The sequence below is a fragment of the Nannobrachium achirus genome, assembly GCF_963921795.1.
Source record: "Nannobrachium achirus genome assembly, chromosome: 6".
NCBI lineage: Eukaryota > Metazoa > Chordata > Actinopteri > Myctophiformes > Myctophidae > Nannobrachium > Nannobrachium achirus.
Genome location: NC_137815.1, coordinates 45,785,107 through 45,812,606, shown reverse-complemented (window position 1 = coordinate 45,812,606; position 27,500 = coordinate 45,785,107). Strand labels below are relative to the sequence as shown.

Here is a 27,500-nt window from a genome sequence, read left to right as displayed (position 1 = left end):
TCAAAGCAATTCACAGTGAAACTGGATTCCCAGATGCAGCGGAAGCCATTTGTTCCCACCTATCTCCCACGACCAGAGAGCGAGTGGTGCTGGTGGTAAACAAGCAGAAGCTGCCTGCAGAGTTAATCACTGTTTTACTGCGGCCACAGACCGGGCTTTCGGGGATGAGGTTTGAGTGGGAGTATTTGGTCTGTCTTTTTTTCCCCCCACCATTGCAGGGAAGATTCTTTCCACACCATTAGTGCTCCCTGCTGAGCTGTTCCATCCATCCAGGTCCACTACTGTACTGATACAGCAGGGCACGACGCGTATAACCCTCTGCCATCAGCACAACTTCCTAGACATGGGGACATCAGCAGATTAGAGGAGCAAAGCCTGCACCAGTGCACTCACTGCTGTGGTACATGGTTTTGTGGGCCTCGGGGAAAAGTTGGAGTCCCTCTCATGCCATAGGATATTTTAACGCACATGGAGCTTTGAAGGGCATTGATATGGGGAGAGCATAACATGGAGAGGAACAAAGTGGATGAGGAAAGGGTTCAGGGTTATCCCTAACCCAAGCTGGAGCGAGAGAATCAAATATAGAAAGAGAGAAAGTTAGAGAAAAAGAGAGGGAATTACAAGTCTGTACTGGATGAAGAGATGAGAAAAAATATAAAAGAGCAGAAAAGGCAAGGTAGGGGGAAAAAATGCATTAAAAGAAGATGCTGGCAAATGTATCAAACTGACATATTCCAAGCTCAAACGAGTTCACAGATGGCAACTCAAAACCCAGAGATATACTGCTAAAGTATGATAGCAAGATAAGGTACAGTGCAGTGCAGTGCTAAGGTGTCATAGGTCTGTAAAGCACAATATAGCATTGTATTACAAACCACAGCAAAGGCTGGTGTGAAGGAATTTTGTATAGTTGGCATATTTATGAATAATTTATTTTTAATGCAAAATGGTTGTGTGTGAAATACTGAAGATACTTTAAGATAGATAAGATAGGATAAACATACATTGAGGGACATTCAGATCTAGCACAAACAGAACTTACAGAAGAAAGGTTGAAAGACATGAGGAACAGGTAAAAGACAAACAAGCAAACCAAGATGAATAAAATAGTTAAAGGGATATTTCACTTTCAAAGTTTTCAAACATGTTTGAAATATCCCTTTAAGCTTAGACTTTGGCATGAATACCTCTGCTGTCTGGCCAATTAAAGCCAGCTAACCAAAACATACATTTTCCAGAAAATGAGAAAACATCGAGTTCAATATTTTTTTAACCAACACACAGACGTAAAGGGTGTTCAATAACACAGATTTATGAAAAAAAAAAATCTTAAACCTCAAAAATTGAGTTGTGGGTTTCATAAAAATGTAGGATTAAGATTATCAACACACCAAATTTGTACATACAAGACGAGACAGAATGAAATATTGAATTTATTAAATTACATTTTAGGAGTGTCTTGGAATTCTGAATGAATCAGTAATCGATGAGGGCAAACAGGAGTCGAGACAATCTTCTAGGTGGTGAATGGTGTGCTTTATGTACTGTACATGATATCATGGGGAGAAGTACAATAACACTCATCTGAGTGGTATGGTAGTTCTGCCAAGAGAACAGGGCAGAGATCATACATATGCTGTATCTGCTTCAAGGACAGGTTGAACCATAACAAGATAGGCTGTGACAAAACAATAGCTATCAGGCTCTTACAAGCTTCCAAATATCATAATGTATTTTAAAAGTATTATAGGTAATGGTAAATATGAAGGTTAGATATTGTACTGTATAAGAAGCCATATCAGTTTCTTCCTCAGGAGCAACAACATTGGTGTGCGGATAATTCTTTCTTTTCATGTATTTGTTTATCCTGCAGCCATTTAAAATAATTATTGTTTGGCTTTGTGGGACTGCAGCTTTTATAAATAATTAACGAATATTATTAAATTAAACTACACTACATCGGAACACAGGTTCTTTGTTCCATTTCCCATGGACACACAAGGTTTCCCCCGACAGCCGCTCCTTGTGAGCACGAGGACCCGGGTTCAAATCCAAAGCCTGTATTGTCTCCCATGTGTCCCTCTCTGCCCTTGGTTTCCTGTCTCTCTACACTGACCTACAATATACTGTATGAATTAAAAAGGCTAAAAATAAGCCTTGAAAAAAGAAAAGGAAAGTGTCAGTCATAGTAGTGTCTGTCGACGGGACAAGGCAGTGAGCCAGAAGCCCAGAAGCATGCCTGCTGTGAACAGCACAGGCAGAGCTGTACCAGTGTATGCGCTACAGTACATCTAAAAAGACCACACAATTAGATCAAATATCACCACTATTTATACCTGCATTCTAGCAACCCACTGTGATTTGTATCATTAATAGCAGAATAGTAAATGTACAAAGAACGCAGATGAAAAGAGACTTGCTTGTTTTTGGCATGGAAATAAAAAGTTGTTTAAGGCAGCCCATCATTTTGATCATCTGGAAGTAAAACTGTCATGGAACACCCCACACTCACACCCACACCCACCCTGTGAGGCATGAAAGGAGTATCACTCCATCCGGTCCTTGTTCTGTATGCACTGTAGGATACACGCATTACTGCAGGGAATCTGCAACTCACCGGGACTGCCCACGGCAGAGAGCCCATGCCACAGGGTTATGCTGCATAATTTATGTCTAATGATTAATCACACCCTTACCAAAACATTGCAGTAGCTTTTAAAATAAACGAGCAACCACATTAGCCACAATACATTCTGTTTAATGGATTCATCCATTTGGCTCAAGGTGAAAGTTTTCAAAATGTTGACATTATTTGTTTTCTAAAAACAAAATTCCAAAAAGACACACCGTGGGTTTGTTCAAAACCAAAGCAATCAATTCAACAACACCAATTAAAAACCTCCTGAGCAAATGAAAAAGAAAATTCAGCATAACAAATGTGTTGTGATATCGTGAGTTACATACAAGTACCTGAAAAGTTTAAAAAAAGTTTAAATGACCGTTATAAGAAAAAAAGTAATGGTGCATAGGCAAAGTAAATTCACATAGACAATAAAATCTTCAATGTTAATTTAAGTGTAATGAAGTATGACGAGTATCAAAACTCCCCCACACCTACTGCTGAATATTCATGATATGACGTTTCAGCCAAAGACGTTCAGGCAGAGAAGAGGGCAGATTAAAGTAGAAGGACATTATTTGCAGCCGTGCTGAGACAAAGTAAACCCAGTGTGATAGCGAGAGATCAGTTGGATTTACTCCAGCTATAACTGATAAATCCACGGAAAGGTCAAGCAGAGGAATTCGGTCACAAACTATGGCTGTCAGTGAACCAAAACACAGGATTGATGGACTAAGAGAAAAATCAACCACCTGACACATGAAGAGGAACCCCCCAGAGTTATAGGCTCAAGCCTTTAACCGCCAAAGCAAATCACACCGCACAGAGCAGCCGCTCAGTGAAAGCCTTAGGTTTAAGCCCAATCCCTTCTCAGGTTCAACATACAGATGGTAGAATGTCAAGACAGGAGAAGAGGTGTGATGCACGCACAGAACAGTATGATTTAGGACGGCCTTGGAGTCAGTCAGCAAAAGATTTCAACAATGCTCATTCCCACAGGGATATAAAGGGCTGCGTTAATGCCTGATTTCAATACTTGGTTTCATTGCGTGTCGCACATCTAAAATAGCTGATCTACAAGCTCACATCACGTTGTGAGCTTGTATAGATCAGCTATTTTCGGTAGCAGAACCTCTGCGTCTGTAATGACACATCTCTGTGTGACAATCACTAACACTGAATTCACACTGCATTCTGAGAAACTGCAATGCATTGTCTATGGTGAAGAGTGCAGCATTCACCCCATGCAGCAGGAGGAGGATCCAGCAAATAGCGGAGCGGCAAAGTTGATAAAAGTTGAACCTTTTGCATTACCGCAGCGCGGAAACTAAAGATAGAACAGGACAATAGCCAACCACATAAGTGTGGTGTGTTCTGAAATAGTTGTGTGCTTAACTAGCAGATGTATGTATACTATATGAAATGCATCAAGATTGAGCAACTGGCTATTTTCTAAAATGTATATTTCATTTACAGACAAGCATTGAGTGTCTGTACTTTTCTTCCCTGCCTGTGAGCCCTCCTGCACCTGAGCTCACACACTGGACCACAACTCACGAAATTCACTCGTCGCTACTGGAGTGAATTCAGCAGAATTGGCTGTATGGACGTAACCCAAGAAGGTCTGAATGAGTATGAAGTACTGACTGCAACATTATCTGATGTTTATTCCCTAAGAAAAGGCTTTTGCTTCCCTAACGAAAGTCCACCACCCCACCAAACAGCAAATGTCAAAGATTTGTCAGCAAGAACCGACTTGCACCCAGGCAATAAGCATTAAGCAAGGCCTCAGCTTGCGTGGAGAACCAGTTATTTGGCACATGCGACTCACCACTTTGAAGTCTTCGGCGCTGCACTCCATTCCACGGTAGAAGCAGGAGAGCAGCATGTCCTTGATGTCGTGGCCCGTCCGGTCGTAGAACTCTCGCATGTTGAAGGGCCGTGGCTTGTAGCTGTCAAAGTCGGCTCTCTCCTTCAGGATCTGCAGTACGTTCTCCTCCACCATGTGAGTGTCCCGGATCTCGTACCTAGAAAAGTTTAGGTTAGTTAGGTCATATGGTCTTTTGATTGCAGATAATGATACACCACATACCGGTATGTCATGCACACGACTACACCTTCACACAAGCAGGGGCACAGAAACTATAAGTAGCGTGTACTGTGTACTGTTATTAATCTTGACAATAAGGTATTAAAAAAAAAAAAATTAAGTATCTCAATTATTTATAGTATTTTTCATAATGTGGTAAAAAAGGGCATCCCTGCAATTTGTTAGTTTACATTTGGTGTATTTTTTAGTTAATTTTCCATGCATCCTGGCAGTCTTAAATATGTACAATGGGTGAACAAAGCTGCTATGATATAAAACAATGTGTTGGCGGGAGAGTACACACACCAAGGATGACTTTATGGGGTGCTGGACTGCTGGTAGCAGAAAAATAATGCAAAAGAGAGAAACAACACATTGGCACTCTGGCTCTACTGGCCACTGCCACATGTGAAACGTCTGTTTCTCAGCTCTTCACACCACCCTGTCGCACATAGATGACAAGAAGCTGAAGGGCAACTACATGCGTATGTTGTTCGTGGACTACAGCTCAGCTTTCAACCCCATTGTCCAGAAAGACACAAAGCTCAGAGACTCAGAGCTACACCCAAGCATGTGCGACTGTATACTAGACTTCCTGTAGAACCGACACCAGGTGTTGAGAATGGCCTGTATCACATCAGCCACACTGGTCCTCAGCACTGGACCACCCCAAGGATGAGTGCTGAGCCCTCTCTTCTACTCCCTGTACACGCATGACTGTGCAGCCACACACAACTCCAACATCATTCTGAAATATGCTGATGACACGACAGTGATAGGTCGGATTATTGATTGATTATTTTATTAGACAAAAATGGAGAACAGTACAAGTGTAGTCAATACAATAGAAATATAGTACAGTACAAGTACAGTTAAACACCCTGCCTATTAGGAACATTCCAAATAAGTCCTTTTACTGTCTTTTTTACGTTGGAAGTCCATTATCACCAACAATGAGTCTGCCTACAGAGATTAAATCGGTTTACTGGCACCCTCTACGCCAACAAGATCAAGGAGCTGATCGGGGACTTCACTTCAGGAGGCCAAGGAGAGAGCATGCGCCCATTCTCATCGATGGAGATGCAGTGGAAAGGGTCAGCAAGTTCAAGGTCCTTTGAGTACAAATCGAATTGAGAAGGAGCTCAAGTAGGACACACACACACACACCACACACGGGGGAAAAAAAGGCCCAACAGTGACTATGCTGGTTTTGCCGCCTGAAGAAGTACAGTTAACCCACGCATCCTGAGATTGTACTACAACAGCCCCATTGAAAGTGTCATGTCAGGCTGTATTACAACCTGGTATGGAAACTTCACTGCCCGAGAAAATAAAAAGCTACAGTGGGTGGTGTGGGCAGCAAACGTATAATGGAAAGTGATTTCCCCTCGCTCCAGGAACGGCCCAAGAAGAGGCGCGTAGTCAAAGCTCAGCGCATCATCAAAGACAGTCTCTTATTCACTATTGACAGTCTATACCATATATATTTATATCCATCCTTTCATATTCACTGGCACCGGTATTTGTATATTCATCTGTATATTCACTGCTGAGACTCTACATTTATACTTATATTTATTGATAGAATACCGGTATGCCAATAAGGCATTCTGAGTTTTCTGACCCACTGCACACGTTTAGTTTAAGTCAAACAGTTTTTATTTTATCTTTATCTATTGGTTTGGCTCTTGACTCTGCTCTTACCTGCACATATCCTGTTTCACTTGTACTGCTGTTGTTGCTATGACACCTGAATTCCCCCATGGGAAATTATCTTATCATATCTTAACCTTGCCGTTTAATGTTGAATAACGCTTGTCTTGCAGAGAGGCTGGAGCCAGAGTGGAAGCACACACTATTATGATATGTATGCTTCCACTGTGTCTTATTATAATGTGGCTGGAAAGCCATTCTCTCAGCAAGTTCTGCAGTTATTGCTCTCAGACAAGCCATGGTGAATTATTTGCAGTTAGATATGGTTTTTATTTAGCCAGAAAACAGCACTATCATTATTATATTTGTGAGTGTTGTCCAGTCTGTGTGTGTGTGTGTGTGTGTGTGTGTGTGTGTGTGTGTGTGTGTGTGTGTGTGTGTGTGTGTGCACGCAACGCGTGTGTGCGCTTCTGTCCTTTCTACAAAAACAAAATTGGCAAAAAAGTATGCAGTAATTCGGATTCCACATAATAAATTACAACATTATCCAATCATAAAAAATTCAAATAAAATTTCTCCTTTAACTGTAAGCCAAAGTTGGAAGCTAAACAATTATAAAGGGAAAATAAATGTGATGGTGGCGGTAACAAGCTCATCCATACAATAAATGTCAAAATGACCACTTTTTTATTATCTTTTAGCTTTTTACCCCTTGTTTCCTCCACAATTTTGTCATTACGCGAATTGATTCTTCCCCACACACATTTCTGTGTGTACTGTTGTCACTGATGTGGTAATCCTCATTCCTCACTGGCTTACCTGTCTTTAAAATAAAAAAATGTCACAGGTTGCTGACCCCTGGTATAGACGCTCAACCAGTGGTGGAAAAAGTGCACAAATGTTTTACCTAAGTAAAAGTATCAATACTGCAATATAGAAATACTCTGTTAAAAGTAAAAGTCTGGAATTCAAAATGTACGTAATGTACCAAAAGTAAAAGTACAAAACGTTTGAAAATAGCAGATCTATAAGCTTGTAGATCAGCTATTTTCAAAGGTATAAAATAGGGATAAAGTGGTTAATGTATGTTTTATAATATTATAATTTAGTTACTAGTTACTTAATTTATTTAAGTAACTAGTAACTAAAGTTTTCAAATGTAGTGGACAATACAATATTTGGATCCGAGATGTAGTGGAGTAGAAGTAAAAGTATTGGAAATTAGAAATATTCAAGTAAAGTAGAAATACCTCAAAATTGTACTCAATTACATTACTTAAGTAAATGTATAGTTACTTTACACCACTGCGCTCAACAAAGCTGGATGCAGCCCCAGACTCTGCGGTGGTGGCTGGGCAGGCATTTTACCACTGCACCACCCCAGCACTCTCTAATAGTTTCTAAACAGTTTTAACAAAGAAAGCTGTGGGAGATTGTCCTAGTATCTAGATAAGTGAAGCATTTAGACTCTGGGTTGTGAGTCTGCATATGTAGTAAAGTGCCTCGGGTCGGATTCAGACTATTGCCTTATTTATACACATTTATACAGTACATACATTTATTACATTTATATTATGTATAATATAGAATTCCATTTATGATTCATTCATCCAATTATCCATTTTGTTTTAAAGGTCTTACGTATCTACAGTGTATTTTGGTATTGGACAAAAATGGTCTCATATTCAGTTACTACCACTGCTAACAATTGCAAATAAAGGACTAGTGCCGGCTTATTAGAGAATGTAGGGCTTTGAATTGTGATAGGCATATAAAAATTCAGAGCCTTCCCTTCAACTCAGAATGTCTTTTCTCTTTTACAAGATTTGCAGCAACAAATCCTCAATGGTTTGTGCTTTTGCCAAACTTAAATTATCAACTTTCATCACAAAGAATGAACCACCCCAAAAAATAAACCACTTCAGGGATGTCCCATATGTAAAAGAGCAAGGGGAACCTTAATCCTCTACATAGCTCTAAAACTAAAAAAAAAAAGAAAAGTTGGCCGGCTGGCAAACAATTTCGTCAGGACATGTGGGATTATCATGTAAAACATTAATAGAGAAGCAGAACAATGGAGATTGTCTCTAACAAGAGCCAAAGCATGGATTTGTTCTATGGTGTATACCAGGCTCTCTTCATTAGTCATTAGTTCTCAAAGTGGGGTCTGGGGTTGAGGGGGTTCCAGGGGGTCCCCAGATATAGCATTGAATTCAGCTGAACCACTTTAACCCTATATACCGGTACATTGATTGATTTGATTGATCGGTTTATTTTCCTGCACACCAAGTGCCCATCCCTGATAAGACACCATTTTACACTTACAGCTTTTACATATATTCATACATTCAATTACAACTCAGAATTATACAGTGTTTTACTTTCTCTCCCAAGCTTGACAAATAAAATCTGCCACCACAAAAGCTCCTTTAACAAACAACATATCTCAAGTTTTTCATAATCATCTACAGTAACTCAAGGAAGACATATTACTAACAAATACAGCGTACCTCTCTTATATCAACATAATTAGGGCAATAAAACAAAAAGGTAACCTCATTTTCAATTTCACCAAGTTCGCAAAACAAACAGTATCTCTCTTTCTCTGGTGTGGCATTAAACCAGTCTCCACTCTCCAGTGCTATGGGTATGGTAATGTTCCTGACCGTATTTGTGCACACAGAGATTGTTGTCTTTTGCTTAAATTATACTTCACTTAAAGATGGGGTGCCATGATTCCCCCTCCCCCCTCCCTAAAACATGATGATCAGGTATACTGATTATACTAGGAGGAAGATTCTTTTCGAAAAAGGGTACAGAAAGTGTTAAAACTATGTTTTTATGTGGCCACACCCACCAGTTCATTAAATACTGTATGCCTGGTTGTCAGATGGGTGATGACCCAGCTGAAGTTAGCCACACCTACAGTGTTGGGTGTATGGTAAAAGGGGAGGGGATGATTGTATGATGTCATTAAATCTCTGTTTTTTAATCGGGCGTTTTGACTCAGTGGCTTTCAGCTTTCAGGAAGAAACCAAAAATACACAGGGAAGGCAAATGTGCACACTGTAACCCTACCTTACAATTGTGGTCTATTAGAGTAATGTTAGAGTAATGTTAACTCCATAGACACATACAGAACATAAAACATACAAAACTATAGCACCAGCTCTATAAGGTTCTACAGTGTAGTAGTGTACCTGTCCTTTATGAGACAATAGGTTTATAACATATATCACTACACCATTTTTCTTTATACAGTACCTGGAAAACATTGTATTTCTAATTTCATGAACATCACATAGTAACTTATTTGGGAAAATAAAAAATATAAATTTGTTAGAATTATATATATATATATATATAGGCCTATACTTAAATAACCGATGCAGCGTGTTAAGAGATTGAAATCAGCTATATAAATATTTTTATGATACATCGAACACAAGTTTTGTATGGGATCCTCGGCACAAATTATTTTCAGAAGATGGGGGTCTGCGGCCAAATACATCATCATTCGGGGGTCCTTGACATGAAAATGTTTGAGATCCACTGTGACTTGCTGCTACTCACTGTCATTTTAATCATGTGTTGTGTAACTGACGGCTGTGATGTACCAGTCACCATGTGAGATCTGCACTGGATGAGGAGAGCTCATCACTGTAAGCATCTCCCACACAATCACCTTAATCAGTCCTCCATGGCAGGAGACAAATTGTGGCGTCAGAGAATACTTTCAGATTGTTATGTTCATAAATGCTGAGATTCAAGACAAGCACGCTCATCAGTCACCACTAACCATTGGTGACTATATGAACGGGAGCGTGTCGATATTGCGACATACCACCTGTTCGATGGTTCATTCTTTCGACACGGGTGAATGTTAACCTGGTGAAAAGCTAACCTGGTGAAAAGCTAACCTGCCGACGTGCGTGAGTAGCTAACCTCCCGACGTGGGGGAATGTTAACCTCTGTGCCTGACCTAACCCTAACCCAAACCCTAACCCTAACCTCAGTAACCGTGAATTGGGGCAGTAATGTGATATATCTGGCATCCAGCTGGCTGACCAGCTTGACCAGCAGAATGTTCAGCCTGGTAAACCACCTAAGACCAGCAACCATCTTAAGCTGGTCTATGCGGAGTTATTTTCAGCAGGGATATTCTTCATTTTAACTTTGAAATCGTTCGTTCGATCGATGCGATCGATAGATACATCGATAGATCGCTTTATTATAGTGTCCTGCACCACAAGATGCCCAGCCCGCACAGGCTTACATCTTACAACCTCTAGTTTATTAAACTCTTTCAATAACAAGTCTCAAATAAATCTCTCAGGTGCAATTCCTTCTCAAAATCAGAACGCATGCAATTCCTTCTGCATTACTGTAATTCCTCTAACCTCATGCATGATAAATCTACAGTACTTGTACGTGACTTCCCCATACCCTCCAACTCCCGCTGCCCCGGTGGACAGATTGCATATCACCCACTTTTAACGGCCACAACTCACAATATGAAAATAGCAAGGATCACCCAAGCTTATTGGATGTCCCTTGGGATCACATAAAACCTTGAATGTTCACTACTGCAATTTTCCCTGGGTCAGATATCGACTGGGCGCATATTGACACATCGTAAACATTTATCTTTTGTCATCGATTGCTTTAACATTAAAGTATAGTTGTGTTTTCAACTCTGGTCCCTGCAAGACACAAACAAATATAATATCGTTGTTGTCGGGTGGAAACCTTGTATGTCCAAAACCGTTCGTTTTGCATTTATCATTTAAAAAATGATTTAAACTATTGAAAACAGCCGGCGTTGTGTGCTTGTAGATCGGCTGTTTTCACTACTTTTGTGTGCCGGCCTTGTATGATGAAGCAGCGCTTTACTTTGCAAAAGAACATACAGTACACATTTGAAACTTGGAGATACGAGGTTTCCACCCGACAACGATGATATGATCTGCTGCACTACTGCAATGTTTGTTCTATGGTCTGCAGCGTCTGCTACAAACAGAATGGAAGGAAATATTCACGGTGTGTCACTGTATGCACTGTAATTTCAAATGAGGAACACAGCCTTTTACTCTCCAATGGGCTCATCAAAGTGGAGGTAGCGTAGGTGGCAATCATTTTGCACTCCACATTAAATGACTAGCAGTATGTTGGTGAATGCAGTGTGAGGAGGAAAATTGGCACTATTGTTCTAGGCAAGGATAGCAGGGAGTTCTACAAAATGTTGTCATCAAATAGTAACCTGGAAAACAGTACATCACAGAGTGACACCAGATATCAGGCAGTAACAAGAGGCAAAATTGGCTATTGCCTATTGGTAATATTTGATAGGCAGTTCAAAAGATGAAATTATTAATTGAAGGTATATTATTCATGCTTCAATTTGAAGCATGAAAAGTATTATTTACTCTGTTCACTTGTGGGACAAAAACTGCTCAAAAACAAAACAGCTCAGCGGTTTACTTTTTATCTCCGAGATGCCTATTGAAAGGCAAAATTCCATACAAAGTTTGTTGAAAGACATGGATATGACATAACTGTTAACTTAAATCTCTCTCTGCCAAATCACGCAGTCGTTCAACCATATAACAGGTTGTCGCGGACCCCCAGCGAATGCTTTGTGGACCCAAGTGTGACCCGTCTGTGTGACAACCCGGCCATCCCGTTAGGCTGTTTGTAGCCAGTAGCTAGAGATGATCCCATAGCTTGCAGGGCTGTAACTTTGGTGACAATTTAAGTTCAGTTCAATTGCTCAAGGATTCCTTATGATATTGTAGGATAAGATATACAACGGTAGGTCTAGGACTTATTAACACCATAATACTTTTTATACTATTTATACTTGTAATTTCATAATTTAGTCCGCACTGCACTCCATTGGGGTATATGCTGTAACTGTACCTTTGCACATGGGACATTTGTCCACTGCATGATTCACCCATCCTAACTATATTATTAGGAGCAGTGGGCACTATTAATACAGTGCCCGGGAATCAGACAGTTAGGGGTCTTGCTGCTCAGGGACTCTTTGACACAAGCTGGGCAGACCGGCCTGATTCCCAGATGGTATCTATTCAGTGATGGCTGCCCCATTATGCCTCATTATGCCAAAGGTATAAAGGCCTCCACTAATAGAATGACTTCACATGGACATTAGAAGACCTCTGGTAGACTGTGTAACCACAGTGACCTCAGTTCATACTCTACCTAAGTGCCTTACCATTGACTATCCCTTCAAGGTCCTGTTAACGTTTCCCTCTGACTTAAAGAGATTATGCTAATAAGTAAAGACAGGGAAACCGGCTGTAATTTCCTTTCCTTTCAGATAGCCTGGGTGCTATCAGTAGTCAATAAGTAATAACATGGCTGTAACAGCACATAAGATGAATAATAATAGAGTAATTACTGCAACTGACTGTATGCATGGTGTGTTGGTAATTTTTGCTCAACACCTTTCTACACCTTCTTTTGTTTAGTTTAGTTTATTTCTGTCCCATTTCAAACAACCAGTACAGTACATACAGTAATTTTTACAGCACTTCAAAGCTAGTCCGAAAAAGTAGAGGCAGAAGCCTAAGCTTATATTACCTACCCCATTTAAATACAAAAAATCTAATATCACGTATTTGATTTGACAAGACTGAAAAAGACTGAAAAAGCAGGGCTACGCTACACGAAACCAAATATTGACTGAAGCTTTTTCAGCTGGGTGCAAACTGAGGCTAAATCTTAGATCTAAAAATAATAAACCCAACTCTGTGCCCGCTGTCCCCGTTGGGACTGCATCGCCACCTTGTCATGTTTTATTCTACTAGAAAGACACAGCTTGTTGTGGTTGACTCCTTAACTTAATTGAATTGTATCCCTAGTCTCCGTCTTATAAGGAACACATAGCTGCCAGGAGAGCACTTACAGTAAGATGCTGCACTCACATCCCCAAGTCAGGAGGCTTTTCCTTACCCATTTAGGCCTGAACACATTATGACGCAATATTTTATGCTTTAAATATAAAAAAATAGCAGATATACAAGCTCACAGCGCTGCACAGAGTGCCGCGCTGCGAGCTTGTAGATCTGCTATTTTTGAAAAATATTGAAAGTTAGAATTTTGACCCGATTCTATAAGTGTCTTTTGAATCCTTCTAAGGTTTTTTGAAAAACCCTGTGTTTCTATGTCAGCAATCTGGCCAGCCATCGTCAAAGAAAAGGTCCTTTTCACTTAACTGGAGCTCAGTTAGTCTGTTCTTGAGAGACTACTATGTCAGTGGTTCTCAAACCTTTTCATGTGAGGGACCCCCAAAATGATATGTATTTGGCCACGGACCCTCATCTCAAATATCTATTCCAGATTTCCAGGGACCACCCAGAAGCAAAATTTGAGTTACAAACGTTCGCTCTAAAAATACATATATTCAAAGATTTGCACACATTTTCACGACTTTTTCAAAAATAGCAGATCTACAAGCTCGCAGCGCGGCACTCGGTGCCGCGCTGTGAGCTTGTATATCTGCTATTTTTCACTGGTTAAAGCATTCAATAATTGTAGGCCTAAATGGGTTAAACGGATACAATCACAACAATATTGCCCTGCCACTACTTCCAAAAGCAATCACTGCACACTCATTACGTGGGGTGGGGGGGGGGGGGGGGGATTGGATTATGGGCCACGAGCACTTGAATTTTCCGAAGGAGGCTAAAAGGAGTTAAGGAGCATCTGTAACGCCTTGTCACCACCTCACAGGGTAACAGAGTAAATAAAGACAATATTCAGTGGGGTCTTCGACTATTCATGGATTTCAATTGTAGTCCTACACGGCCATGTTGAGGTGCAACACAGGTCAGGTGTTGGCATTGAACCAATGTTCTAATCTACGCCAATCAGAACACCTGTGTTGGTCCTCAACATGGCCGGTGTAGGACTACATTTGAAACCCATGAATAGCATTGTGGTCACTGAAATGAATTCAGTAAAGCAGGGGTAGGTAACCTAAGGCACAGGAGCCAACATTGGCACAGGGGAGGGTGATCACTGGCACACTGGCAGAAGTGTGAGAGAGAGGATTTATATTTTAAAATCAAATATTGTTTTAAACGTGGTCAATTAAATTAAATTCATTCAAATCTGACCTTTCACTGGGGAGGGAGTCGGGGAAATAGGTGGGTTATTGAGTGTAATGATCATTATAGCAATATCCTGACAATCAAAATATGTCAGAATTTTGATGGGGTGTCATTAAAATGTATGTTGCATGGTACAATGACTATCTAGAAAACAGGTAAGACTCCCAAATCGGGAGATAAGCGACTGTCAGGTCGGCAACCTAATGGTGGTGCTAGATGAGGGGCATGTGAGAAATCAGGGGTTAAGGTTGTGGTTTGCCAGCCAAGGAGTGTGTGTGCAAAGTCTGGAATGGATAGGGAACGGTGCCGGAGATAAGAGTAGGGCCAAAAGTGTGACGTGACGTGACGTGACGTGACGGAGGGACTGACAGACAGCCGGTGGAGGTTTTCATAGTAACTTGCGACCTGCCGGTTGCAATAAAAACACTTCATTTCAAAAAGGTTGCTGACCACTGCAGTAAAGACTTAATAGCCCAAGCGCAGTAGATTAGAAAACTCCTATCCTCTAACGTCTCACATTGCTTAGACTTCATCCGTTCTACTGTCCCTTGACTTGATTAGATGTTGATATCTCAGGCCACGTGACAAAAACAAGGATCACATCATGGTGTTATCTCAGTTAATCACCCAATTACCACTAATTGTGTTTATACAATTGTGTGGGTTGGATTGTTTGCTCAATGTCCTTGAAAATGAGTAAGGTGTCGCTTCCTTTGGATAGAGTTATGCTTAAAATAATAGGAATTGTTTGAAACTGTTACTTTAACAGGGAGACCAACTGAGACGTTTTTATTTTTTTAGATAAGTGCCATATAAATGCTTACAAATTACACACATATTTTAAAGAGAGTATAAAAATAAAAGTATAAAAAGTTGTATTAGATAATTAGTCATAGATAACTTCTTAACACATTTAAATAGAACTATTCCCTGAATGTCCCAAAATAATTCCTTTATGAAGCACCTGGCTATCATAACAATTACAGTATTATGCAATTATTGGTAAGATAGTGGAAATGAAAACCGTGGCAGCTAAATTGGCAATACAATTATGTGAACCCAGAAAATCTCTGTGTCTCTAAAGCCGGTTTTCCATATGCATTACTCCACTCCACCCCACCCCACACCACACACTTGTTTTTTTTCTTTTATAATTTTTATCCCACAATTTTGTAACCCATTTTTTCACCCAGTGCTAATTGCCTATGTAATCCCGGGCTCTGCTCTCCCTCTGCCGCGCCTGGGGAGACAACGGACTGACCTCATGCTTCCTTCTATGCATGAGGAGTCCAAGTTGCTTCTTTTCACCTGACAGTGGAGATTTCCCTGGTTTGGACGTAGCGCGTGGAAGGAACACGTTATTCCAACCAGTTCCTTTCCCCTCCATCAGGCGCCCCGGCTGGCCAGGGGGAGGCATTATTGAGACCAGGATTACGTGCATGTTTTTGTGAGGGTATCAACCCTAGGAGACACAGGGAGAACATGCAAACTCCACACAGAAAGGCCCTATCGCTGACCCCACCTAGGGTGTGGGCGCTGATGACGCGGAGGAGGAACACGCCGCCAGCGCCCACAGCGTCCCCCGGCGGGAATCGAACCCAGGACCTTCTAGCTGTGAGGCGAAGCGCTAACCACTGCGCCACCGTGCCCCCCACACCACACACTTGTGTCGGGTTTACCACTACAAGGAACTGGGTATAGTGGTGTGAAAGTGGTACAAAACGGGGTACTAAAACGGCTCCACTCTAGAGTGGGTCCGGGCTGGGCCAAGTGAGGCCAAATCAGTGACGTATACACGCTGCTGATACTGATTGGTCGGAGTCTCACGGCTGAGCAGTGTCTTTCAACACAACAACTTGAGACAGATTTTAGTTTGCAGTCACGGCTGCAAATCAAATATAAAAGCAAAGCCTGTTTGTTTTATATATGATCTGTTTATAAAGAGGTTGATTAGGCAGAATTGTGTTCACCAGCCCTGCAGTTGAGATACCACGAAGCACCAAGAACATAACCAACACAAACAGTGGACATAGGCTATATCTATCGCCACGAGTCGCAATAATCAACGGCCAATGCGTCGGCCATCCGTTATTTTATATAGATCTCAGTGAGATGTCTCCTGTTTGTATTTGTAACTGCATGTGTTGAATGGGGAAAATAATCTACAGTACATGTACTGTACTGTAGCTGCGCTAGCATGTATGCTAGTGCAACTAGCCTCTACATGTAGCTTACTTCTTTGTGTAGTTTGGCCAATAAAGTTATTATTTGACCATGAACATCCAATGATATGCAATGTCACAATCCAACACAACAATAGGAGCAAAATATTGAGGTAGCACATTACACACAGTCAAGAATAGATGATATATCACCCAAATCCCATCTCAAAATTGCCCACTTACAGTTATATTCTCTTCAGCACACAGCAATCACACTATAAATGCAAATGAAGAAATGTGTCCAAATACAAGATTGCAACAGGGGTAATCTTATCTATTGTCCCATCAACAGTACTTCCTCTCCACCAGTCTGATAACATCATGTCATCTGACTTACGGTTGTCCTGCATAACATTGTTGTGTAGCATTCACATACAGTAAGCGGTGTATAGTCTACCGCTAAAGTGAAGGTAGGGAATGCTTGCTCGGGTAAAGAAACACCTCGGGATTATAAATTGTGTTATTGAACAAATTGCTTCACTGACTTTCATCAGCTGATTAAACGTTGTGGCAACAAATACGGCATTAATGCTCCACACTTCAAAATTACCTTTATTTAGCTAATTACCATATAATGGCATTCTCTGTGGAATTAAAAAAGAAAAACCATTACAATTTACTTGCAATGTTCAGCAATGTTCTGCACTACGGAGTGTGACTACAAAAGACACAAGAGAGAGCAATTGATTTCCCTGGTATAAAAATGCGGGACTGGAGTGATGTAGATGTAAATTGTTCTGTTGTAATTGTGAGGCCAGCTTTACCAAGCTCGACTGAAGACAGCCTCTGCCTGGCTAGTGTCATGGTGTCTCTTCTCTCCATTCTCTGATGGAGAGAAGAGACTACATAATGGTTTCTTTCAATGTACACATACAGTGCTCACAGTCTATTACTAAAGACGCCTCAGGGCGACATGAGACCCCGCCCTGGCCATCTGGCCAGTAGGCCTGTCACGATTCACTCAACTCACGATACGATTCAAATCACGATTCAAGGTTCAAGGTTCACGATGTGAAAACACAATTCTTACAATTCCAGTATTTTCTTTTCTTTTAACAATACTGTTTTCTCTTATGCTCTTTTCAATACAGTAGAACTATCAAACCAGTAAGACTCCCTAATCGGGAAATAAGCGACCGTCAGGTCGCAGCGTGATTTTAGGGCAAATGTGTAGGAGCAGTGTCCAAAAACGTATTTGAAAAAATCAGCCTGATGGTGGCGCTATATGGGACAGATCCATGTTGATGAGATGAGTGTAGACATACTGTGTACCGATTTGCGTAATTTTAGGGCAAAATGTGTAGGAGCAGTGTCCAAAAATGTGTTTGAAAAAATCAGCCTGATGGTGGCGCTATATGGGACAGATCCATGTTGATGACATGAGTGTAGAGCAAGTGTGTACAGAGTTGCGTGATTTTAGGGCAACATTTTTAGGAGCAGTGTCCAAAAATGTGTTTGAAAAAATCGGCCTGATGGTGGCGCTATATGGGACAGATCCATGTTGATGACATGAGTGTAGACATACTGTGTAGCGATTTGCGTGATTTTAGGGCCAAATCTATAGGAGTAGTGTCCAAAAATGTGTTTTAAAAAATCGGCCTGAAGGTGGCGCTAAATGGGACAGATCCATGTTGATGAGATGAGTGTAGACATACTGTGTACCGATTTGCATGATTTTAGGGCAAAAATTGTAGGAGCAGTGTCCAAAAATGTGTTTTGCAAGAATCGGCCTCATGGTGGCGCTAGAAGAGGGCCATGTGAGAATTGATTGGATGGATGTTGTGGTTTGGCAGGCAAGGAGTGTGTGTGCAGAATTTGGCATGGATCGGGGCAACGGTTGCGGAGATATGAGCAGGGCAAAAGAGTGACGTGTGACGTGTGACGGACAGACAGCCGGTGGAGGTTTTGATAGTAAGTGCGACCGACAAAAAAACAATTACATTTCAGTTCTCTTGTCTCTCTGATCAGTAAAAATGAAATAACAATAGACCTACATCATACTTTGAAATGAAAGTAGTATATTTATGATGAATGAAAAATGTAACTATTGGGGATTTAAGTATGGGGATTATGTCTGTGTTAATCTGTATTTCTGTACAACATTTGGGTGCGTTTGGTTTTGGACTCCTTATTTTTGCAGGGGTTGGCAACTGTGCTTCCATATAGTTATTATTATTCCATTCCATACCCGTTGGAAGATGAGATAGTCACAGTTACAACACACGCACGCACCCGGTGGATGCGTGCACGCGCACGACCCGTGCAACAGTGACAGGCACACATACTAATGACAGGCACACACACACACGGTGCATGCACGCATGCACGCGAGCGACCTGTACAACGGTGGACACACTAATGAAAGGCTTACAGAAGAGAAACATTGTAGCCTACACACACGCACGCCACCACGCACTCATCACATTGTAGAACCACAATGTAGAGAAATTATGTTAGCATCAAGAGCTAACAGTGGTTGTGATGTTGTGATCCCATGGCCTGGAGTACCGGACCGCAACGCCTACCCTGTCTGAAATCTGCATCAACACTGATCCCAATAGGGTGTGCCAAATGTAGTTCTAAGAGCGGCCATTTCTTGGGTCAACACAGCCTTACACAGGTGTTCTGATTGGAGTAGAGCATTTAATTAGTTCTATGCAATCAAACAATTGAAACACCTGTGTTTTGACCCAAGAAATGGCCGCTAAGGACTATAATTGCGTCACCGCTGGCACACACTATTCCAATGTCCTCCCTATTGACTCAAGCCCTCTTGACTTACTGACTTACATGATGTCAGCTGGTAAGGGCTTGAGGGTACACCCACCTAGTGGTGAGCAAAATAACTTCTGGGGACTTAGCTAGAGGGTGCAGCTCCAAAGGGAACGGAACAGCACTTTAGATCAGTGGTTCTCAACCTGTGGCTCGGACCCCCAGGGGGTCCCCAAATTATTTTGGGGGTCCCCAGATGATTAACTTAATGTGCAACATTGTTTTCCCCCTCAACAGTAAACAAACAAACATAAAGTTTAGGTGTATAGAGGGTATATGCACATTTCTAAAGTGACAATTTAAGGACTTTTTAATACCTCTAAAATGACATTGGCCGAAATTGTCAAATATTAGAGGCAGAATCTGCTATTTTCAGAATAGAACTGTGTTATACAAAATGTAATGCAGTGCCTCCTGTCTCAGTGCTCGTCAGGTTGGGTCAGATTGGGTCAGTTAAAATATGATTATTTTGGGGGTCGCGGCCTGAAAAGGTTGAGAAACCACTGCTTTAGATGAGTGTTTTATTTATGACACTTTACATCACATTTAGCATTCTTTACTGTCCTTATTTACAGTCATTGCTTTAAAGGCTGTGATTGTTGATTATTATTATTATAATATATAGATTAATCAGTTCATTTTCATTTCTGTTTAGAATATGGGTTATAATGTTATTCGTTTTAAATTGTATTTCCATATTCTGTATTTACCTTGCACATGTCTTATCACGTGTCCCCTTATTTTTAACTAAATATATAGCTTCCATTCTGTTCTGTCTCCCTTTGAGAACAGTAAGAAAGGCTGTAGACGTTCTAACCGCGATTCATGACTCATCTCCATATTTAAATGATTGACATTTGGAGGATTCAGAGGATTCCACTAATAACGCTATGAACTGTGGGTAATTCCTTTGCCAAAGGCTGCAAATGTTCGGACTTACGGAAAGTCAACAAACAGGGGCGTTCCCGCACCCTCACTGACTTACCGATTTACATTGGAACAACCCTCAGCCCTTAAGCCCCAACATGAACGCGCACGTTGACTTTGGCTAAGTCAGTGAGTCAGCAAGTCAACGGTTTGGAATTTGGCCGTTGTGGTCCACAACGCACACACCGGACCCGCCTTCCTGCTGTAGCTGCGTGACGTAAGACGCTGAACACGCAGTGACGTGAGACGTTGAAGAAGGAATGGCGTTCAACTCGAGGGCGCCCTCTGTTGGTCGAATCGCGATTAGTTTTTTAAAACACCGATTCCAATCGTCCCCTAATTAAATCGATTTAAAACGATTTTTTTCATGAATCGTGACAGGTGTACTGGCCAGTGATGTATATCGGATCAGTTAACCATATATGGAGACCCCTGGTACCCATCTATGGAGATCCATGTACTGTATATGGAAATATGCTGTGAGAGCCCAAACATGCTTACTCAGTTATTCTTTATTTGAAAGTCCTATGACGTCTATGACATCTGACATCATACCCTTTTATGCCCATATATGGAGATCCCTGTCTGTAGCCACACAGATATGGGCTGGCTTGGCCATCTGTCTTGGACATATATGGATTCTGTTAGTGTGGTATGTGGCCGATATGGCCTCCATATATGGGCATTCCCATATGAAGTCTAGATATGGGCTTAATATTGATGACATCAGGGAACTCCATATATGGGCATAAAGGGGATTCTCTTAGTGTGACATCACAGTGAAGCCACAGCATGATGTCAGAGCGACAAAGCCATAGAACCACAGTGTCAGGCGTGACAGACAGACAGACAGAGATACATACGGACAAGCTGTGACCGTTCACATACTAATCTGCGACCTACGGTCGCAACTACTGTATATGACTGTGTTTTTTCCTCTATGATGTTCCAACACTACCTGTGGCATGTTGCCCAGGTGTGAACAAATCCATGCTCAATGGTTATCATTAATGCAGGAAGGTAAGAAGGCGATTAGCTTTTCCATAACAGGTTCTCCTGCTTAGAGCTCTCCCCATTTCCTTCTCAGGCACTCTGACGTGGTTATATGACACAATAATTTTCTTCATCAATAAGATGCTTCCACCACGCTCGGCCAAAGTCACCTCCTGCATCCTCTCTCGCAGAGCGTGACTGCAGGGAGGCAGGGAACACCTCCCTGGAGGCTCAGTTTGGACAGAGGGGGTGAGAAATGCAGCGAGGGGGAGGAGTGAGTGTTTATCAGTAGGGCAACACAGTAGCTTCACAAACAGAGCTAATTACACGGGGATAAAGGCTTGTTCATCACACAGCTTACGAGCCACAAGTTAATTGCCTCTGCTTGTAGTCCCATTCCCCTCCTGTCTGAAGTCTGCGATCATCCCAAAGTCACTCTGGCTTGGAAGCGACTGTTCTCAACCTTTCATTTGATGTTTACTTGACGTTTTCTAAATTGATTTTTTTTCTCCCTTTTTTTAATGGTATTGCAACATATGTTCATTTCTGACAAGGTCTGCCAAGACCAACTCCATATACAGTAGCAACATAACAGCATATCAGGGATCGAAGACGAAAGCTGTGAGGAGTGTAACCTTTGAGTGTTTCTTACACTTGTATTAAATATAACAGATATGACAGATGGTGGCCATGTTTCAAGTTTAATTAAAAAAAATCCAACAATTTTGATGTTTGAACAAACCATCATTGATTTATGACCAAATATGTGCCATGCCCATACATGTGTTTAGAATTGTAGTGTCCTCTAGCAGATGATTTAAAGGACAACTTTCGTTTTTTACAACAAGGGTTCATATTTTAGATTGCAATTAAAGAATATAAAAGATGAGTGTTAAAATTATTTCATTTACTTCAGTCTATTGTTTTAGAGATTCTTATTTCAGTGGTTGGGGGCATGCGTACAAGTGGCTAAATATGTCATTTTACACAAAATAAGCCTATTCCCAAGATACAACACAAACTTTCATGGTTAGATGTGACTTATGGGGGCTAGAAGTGTTACTGTAAATAGCAAAAAAGAAACTGCTGGCTTATTGTGTCTAAAAAGACATATTTAGCCACTTGTACACATGCCCCCATGCGTACGCATGCCCCACATTTTAGCACGGTAAAGGCGATAAAACAATAGAACGAAGCAAATGAAAACATTTTAACAATCACTTTTTCTTTTCTCTAATTACAATCTAAAATATGAACCCTTGTTGTAAAAAAACAAAGTTGTCCTTTAAATGAAACTTTCAGGGTACTGTATGTTTCAGTAGACATATCCAGACAGTTTCATGACGATCGGACCAAAGGTTATTGATTTTGTTACACCCTTTTGAAATGTATTGGTCAATATCTTCAAAACAAAGTCTGTCTGTCTGGCTCAGAGGTTAAAGCCAAAAAAGAAAATCCCAGGACTGAAATGTATTTTCAGACCATGTCCCAATATGGGATCAATATTTGGGATGTTTCCCTGAAGTTCTGAACTGCCTTCACTGAATGTGTGTATGCCAATCCATGCTTCATTTTATGGAAGTATCTTCTGAAGTTCTGTTGTATTCTATTGCTAGTCTGGCCAAATCAAAATACTCATATCTTGAAATAATAACGGCTTTTTAGTTTGGAGATCACCTGACTAGCATTTTGACGACTTTGGCATTCACTCCCTATGGAATCCTCAAGACTCAAACCAGTCCCCAGAACTGAGAACTTTAACCCCTGCTGGCTCTAGTTTTGATAAGCTTGGTCCAATAATGAGCCACAAGAGATTTGGTAACAAACACACCTAGAGTTTAGGAGATGTGTTTTTCAAAACATAACAAATAGTGGAAGATGATTTGGTATAGACTGATAGACTTTAATGGTGTGCCAGCCCATTACAGCCAACACCACCATACCAATATAGGGATTTAAAACCATAGCAAGAAAAAGTAAATAAGAAAGATCTGTGCTAGCTTTGAAAGATATAACCCACGTAAGACTCCAGAACAGTGGTATCTCCAGTAATCTGAATGCATACTGTATATGAAGAGGTCACAGTCAGAGCCATATCATTCAGTATGGAAACAGACTGTAACTCAGTCCTATGTGCATCTCAGACGTGAAGCCAGGCTGTGCCTTAGGCAATAGAGACCTGTGGATCAATAATAAAAAACATTGTGAGTGATGGGTTCAAAAAGGCATTTAGATGTGTTTATTATGTAGATGTTTGTGTGTGTGTGTGTGTGTGTGTGTGTGTGTGTGTGTGTGTGTGTGTGTGTGTGTGTGTGTGTGTGTGTGTGTGTGTGTGTGTGTGTGTGTGTGAATAGCTGTGAATAATAAGTGGAGGGAAATCGTAAGGGTACGTGGTTAGAATAAACTAGGACTTTAATGGGAAAATCCTCGAGGACTCACGTTGGTTTCATCCTGATGCTCTATTGTCAGACTTTCAGCACCTTGGAGAGCTCTACATAGAAATAATGCAAACAATTCCTCCTCCTATAGCTTTGGGATATTGTTAACTCTAATCTTTTTCTGTTATTTGTCTCATTATTATTCAGGCACTTTCAGCCTGGTAGCATTTATAGTTTATTGCCTAATATTTAAAACCCTAATTTTAGGTTTACTACTTGGTGTTATTTACTAGTGCAAGTAGTGAAAGTTAATGACTTTCCTACTATCTTGCTGTGAATGTCGAGTTCCTTACTGGCTCTTCTGCAAATAAAGCCGGCGGTTCTTTTGAAGCTGTTTCTAGTGTGTCATCTTTGAACTGAGTAACCACAACTCCCCACAATGCACAATTGAGTTATTCAGTTCTCGCATGTCAGTCGGGGACCCGGGGTCCTCTGAGTGGGCAGGCCCGTTTCAACTGAAGGGAGCTGAACACACAGCAGCTAAGGCTGCCAATTCCCACTTGTATACCCCACACAGTCACACTGTACAGCAGAGAGAAGGAAGGGTGAATAACTCTGCGGTTGACTGCTCTACAAAAGTCAAGGGTGGGGTGGTCATGGCAGAGGGTCTAATGGTTAGGGATGGGACGATAAGCGATATTATCGTTTATCGTGATAAAAATAATCGTATCGTGGAGATTTAACATATCGTGACATCGTCCTCCGTCATGCCCTGGGATCAATTCACCTTTTATTTGCAGAGTTGCATATCCGGTACCACTTAAACCCTCTATAATTGGTAAAAGGTACTTATAATATACGTACTTGATACAATCTTTTTTTCACTCTCTATCAAATGTCTTGCGTTGCGATGCGTTGTGAGCTTGTAGATCAGCTATTTTTCGGGCAAATGTTCCGCCCCAGGATAATGGATTTTGATAATCGCGATTTCTGAAATTTTCATATCGTCCCATCCCTACTAATGGTAATAGCAAGGTGAACAATTAGCATGTGTAATAGCTGGGAATTCCATGCAATGAATTCCAAATTACACATAATGTATCGCTTCCAGTATGTGTGTGAGTGTGTGTGTGTTGGGGGGGGGGGGGGGGGGGGGGTAGAAGTACAAATCTGTTTGATTGGTACAGTGACTGTGTTCAAGAAAATAATCTCTCATGCCTTCCATTTAACGTTTTGAATGAAAGATACATCCTAAGATGCACTGGGACACATCTTCAGTGATGTTTCTGATTTCATCTGACGTTTCGGGACTTTCAACATCATACGTCCTCCCTCAGGCGACCCAACCAGGGTTGATCAAACCCTGGCTTGTGTCCCAGTGGCATTGGCCCACAGATCGCTCCTCCTGTTCACAGACGACCAGGGGTGGAAGAACTACTAAGATCTTTAGTGACAATGTAAAAATACGTTGTTACAAGTAAATGGCCTAAGTATGCCTATAAAGGTATTGGCATCAAATGACTTACAGTCCTCATTGTACAGAACGGCCCATTTTACAATTTATCTCTAAATCTGTCAAAAATGATTCGAAACAGCTGATCTCCAAGCACACAAAATATCACAATGCGATTTTCAAATAGCCGAAGTAAATAAGGCTTGTGGTTACATGTATGTTTTGTAATTAGCCTTATTCACGGCCCGCCCACTCAGCATCCCCCGGGTGCTGAAGTCACATTTTGAAGGGGAAAATCCTACTATAGCCTATAGAGTTAACACAGAAATCGCAAATTTAATGCAATTTCCGAATAGTAAAGTATAAAATATGGATAGCATGATCAAGAACACAAGATAGTAAAAGGCACAAAGTATTATAATTTACTTTACCGTTCGAAATAATGATTTGTTGGCTTTAAGTCCATTCTGTTATAGTTTCCCCTTCTAAATTCACCGTTTGTCAGCCTTCTGATTGGTCCCTGAGACTCCCTGACTGGCCAACCAGAAAAATACATTCACTTTTTGCAAGCGGGGGTGGAGTTCTGCAGTCGGAGAAAGTGGGAGGCGTCTTTCACCGGCTGTCCGCACTGCGGAGCACGACCAGGCCGCTCGCGACCATAGCGTTTGCGATCATTGTAATGAATAAGCTTCAACAGACTAGTTCACATGGACCTTATCAATGGTCTAACTTGTTACGTTTGGGTACATATATTTTAAATGGGCAGAATTACGAAAAGCCAGCCTATTATGTGAGGAGAACAGATTATAGTTCTCCTCTTCCTACCCAAGATGCAATGCGCGATTTCTATTCTCTCTCTGATCCAGAGGATTAAACTAATTAAAACTAGGGCTGGGGATCGATTAAAATATTTAATCGAATTAATCGCACGATTGTCCATAATTAATCACGATTAATCGCAAATTAATCGCATATTTTTTATCTGTTCTAAAACTACCTTAAACAGATATATAATACTCATATCAACATGGGAGGTAGACAAATACCTAGTTTATTCAAATTCTATATGACAAATAGGCTTACTGTCCAGAATATTCGAGAAAATGTTTCCATTAGGACAGATTTAAATTAACTTTTATATATTTAATCACTTTAACCACATCATCCCTATTCTGGGGGGAACATTCACCAAAAATAGCTGATCTACAAGCTCACAATAAGATGTGTTGTGAGCTTTTAATCTTTTATTTTGTGAAGAGTTTGTGTATGGAAAAATTACTCAAGTACAGTGCAGCGTTTTACAAAGCATAGAGGCTCTAGGTTTAACTGAAGTAATATTGATAGGCTACATTTTAAATATTATCAATGTATTCTGGGGCAAAATGTGCGTTCGTTGGTAGCCTTAGATTAACAATACATTAACATTAACGTGACAACGCCACAAATTGCGGTGAAGATGTGTGGCACAAGGCATTATGCCCATCCAGTTCCCTGGCCCCTGCGATCATGTTGTGTGCACTGTCAGTGATCAGCAGTTTGCTGACTTTATTTTCAATGATACACTCTCCGGCTACACGCATGGTGGAGGCTTTGGGGCAGACAAGCACAGACAAGTTCCAGGGCTAGTAGGCTAGTAGGCTACGTCTGAAGCTAATGTGAAGCTAACGTCTTCATAACAGTCAGCCCATGCAACAGAAGCCTCCACTCCCCGTCAAAATAATGTGCTGTGTTCTCGAGAGAACTGTGATTACTGAGTGAAGTCCAATAGTCTCCAATGAGTGCAACCGTGGTTGTCTGTCTGTGTCTGCCCCTGCCTGTGTTCCAAAACCTCCACCGCTCTGACTGTCTTGTTTACTACTGCGTGTCTCTGAGGCTGCAATCGCTTCCTGACTACGGGCTGCACCGAGGCTCAAAACTCACTGCACCCGGGGGCAAAAATCACTGCGTTAATCGTGCGTTAAAAATATTATCGCCGATAAAAGGATTTTGCGTTAATTAGTTAATATCGCGTTAACTTCCCCACCCTTAATTAAAACATATATTTTCGGGGGAAAATTACTGTTTTGCTATGTAATTACTGTACCTTTTTCTTCCCTTTTTATTAATATCACGTAGATGTGTTTTTTTTGGTACTTTATATAGCTGTAATGAGGCTATGAAGGAAAAAAAAATCCCATCCACTTCCACTATAAAAGAATCTGCAATAGTGATTCTGTCCCACTGGGATTAAACAAATTAAAACATATATTTTCGGG

At 41.0% G+C, this 27,500-nt stretch overlaps 1 protein-coding gene across 1 annotated transcript in view; it reads right to left on the bottom strand.

Annotated features, from left to right (window-relative positions):
- Nucleotides 1–27,500, bottom strand: part of asic1b (acid-sensing (proton-gated) ion channel 1b) — a gene marked incomplete at both ends in the record, with an annotated part of 285,419 nt that overhangs the window by 255,114 nt on the left and 2,805 nt on the right. The window contains one exon of the mRNA XM_080728593.1: nucleotides 4,452–4,647. Coding sequence (XP_080584719.1) covers nucleotides 4,452–4,647 — 196 coding nt within the window. The remainder of the gene's footprint in view (nucleotides 1–4,451; nucleotides 4,648–27,500) is intronic.